General features: G+C 32.4%; 1 protein-coding gene across 1 annotated transcript in view; it reads right to left on the reverse strand.

Annotated features, from left to right (window-relative positions):
- The window catches only part of LOC106476663 (unconventional myosin-XV-like), a gene marked incomplete at both ends in the record, with an annotated part of 15565 nt that overhangs the window by 4723 nt on the left and 9615 nt on the right, over positions 1–1227 (reverse strand). The window contains one exon of the mRNA XM_013937304.1: positions 791–914. Within this exon, the coding sequence (XP_013792758.1) occupies positions 791–914 (124 nt within the window). The remainder of the gene's footprint in view (positions 1–790; positions 915–1227) is intronic.

The raw sequence follows: 1227 nt of genomic DNA on the forward strand, positions 1-1227 counted from the left end.
AAACCTAATGATACCGTACACCACAGTCTGTTGAAACCTAATGATACCGTACACCACAGTCTGTTGAAACCTAATGATACCGTACACCACAGTCTATTGAAACCTAATGATACCGTACACCACAGTCTATTGAAACCTAATGATACCGTACACCACAGTCTATTGAAACCTAATGATACCGTATACCACAGTCTATTGAAACCTAATGATCCTGTATACCACAGTCTATTGAAACCTAATGATCCTGTATACCACAGTCTATTGAAACCTAATGATCCTGTATACCATACTTTTTCAATATTCTTAACAGATGAAAACTTGAACATTTTTCTAAAATATATATAAACATTTACTATTAAAATGTCTGAGAAAAAAAAAAGTTAAGTTTTTAAAAATATGAAAAAAATACATCTAGTATTACCAGATTAAATGGCATCACCAAATACAATGTTATTTTTAATTCCTTTGTACTTTTTTAATGTATTCCTCTTTAGCAACTTATATAAAAACATATATATTGTTTTTTTATGGGACGTTTCCTTTCTATAGGTTATTTATTTTTGTACATTTAATAACAATTTATATATATAACATTCGAAAACCATGCTTAAAGTTGAAAACACAGACCCACTGCTAAAATCAGCAATGTGATTTTTTTTTAATTTGCAAGGTCAAATATAATTCAATTTACAAGCAAAAACTAATCATAACTGCTATACTTGATGTAGTTTTTAAATTGTAAAAATAGTTGAATCAATAAGCAAAAAATAATCGCAAAGACTACACCTACTTCAAACCCAAAGATATCCAATATGGCAATAGATGTTTGCTTCTTCTCTTTATAGACAATCTGGTTGACCCTCTGTACAAGCCATGAAAACAGGGTCGAGTACAAAGCTTTAGCCACAGCGTCCCTGGAAATACATGAATTACTCCTACAATACCTTCATTTCTATGTGCTAAGTTTAAACAAGGAAAATAACAACAAAGTTACCCAAATAATACAATACACTAAACTTTAATTAGTTCAATTCATCCATCAACTATACTACACGTTAACCCTAACTTACCTGGCAGTAGACCCATCTCCAACAGTACATTAATCCTAACTTACCTGGCAGTACAACCATCACCAACACTATGTTAGCCCTAACTTACCTGGCAGTAGACCCATCACCAACACTATGTTAGCCCTAACTTACCTGGCAGTAGACCCATCACCAACAG

The sequence above is a fragment of the Limulus polyphemus genome, unplaced genomic scaffold (genome assembly GCF_000517525.1).
Source record: "Limulus polyphemus unplaced genomic scaffold, Limulus_polyphemus-2.1.2 Scaffold11164, whole genome shotgun sequence".
NCBI lineage: Eukaryota > Metazoa > Arthropoda > Merostomata > Xiphosura > Limulidae > Limulus > Limulus polyphemus.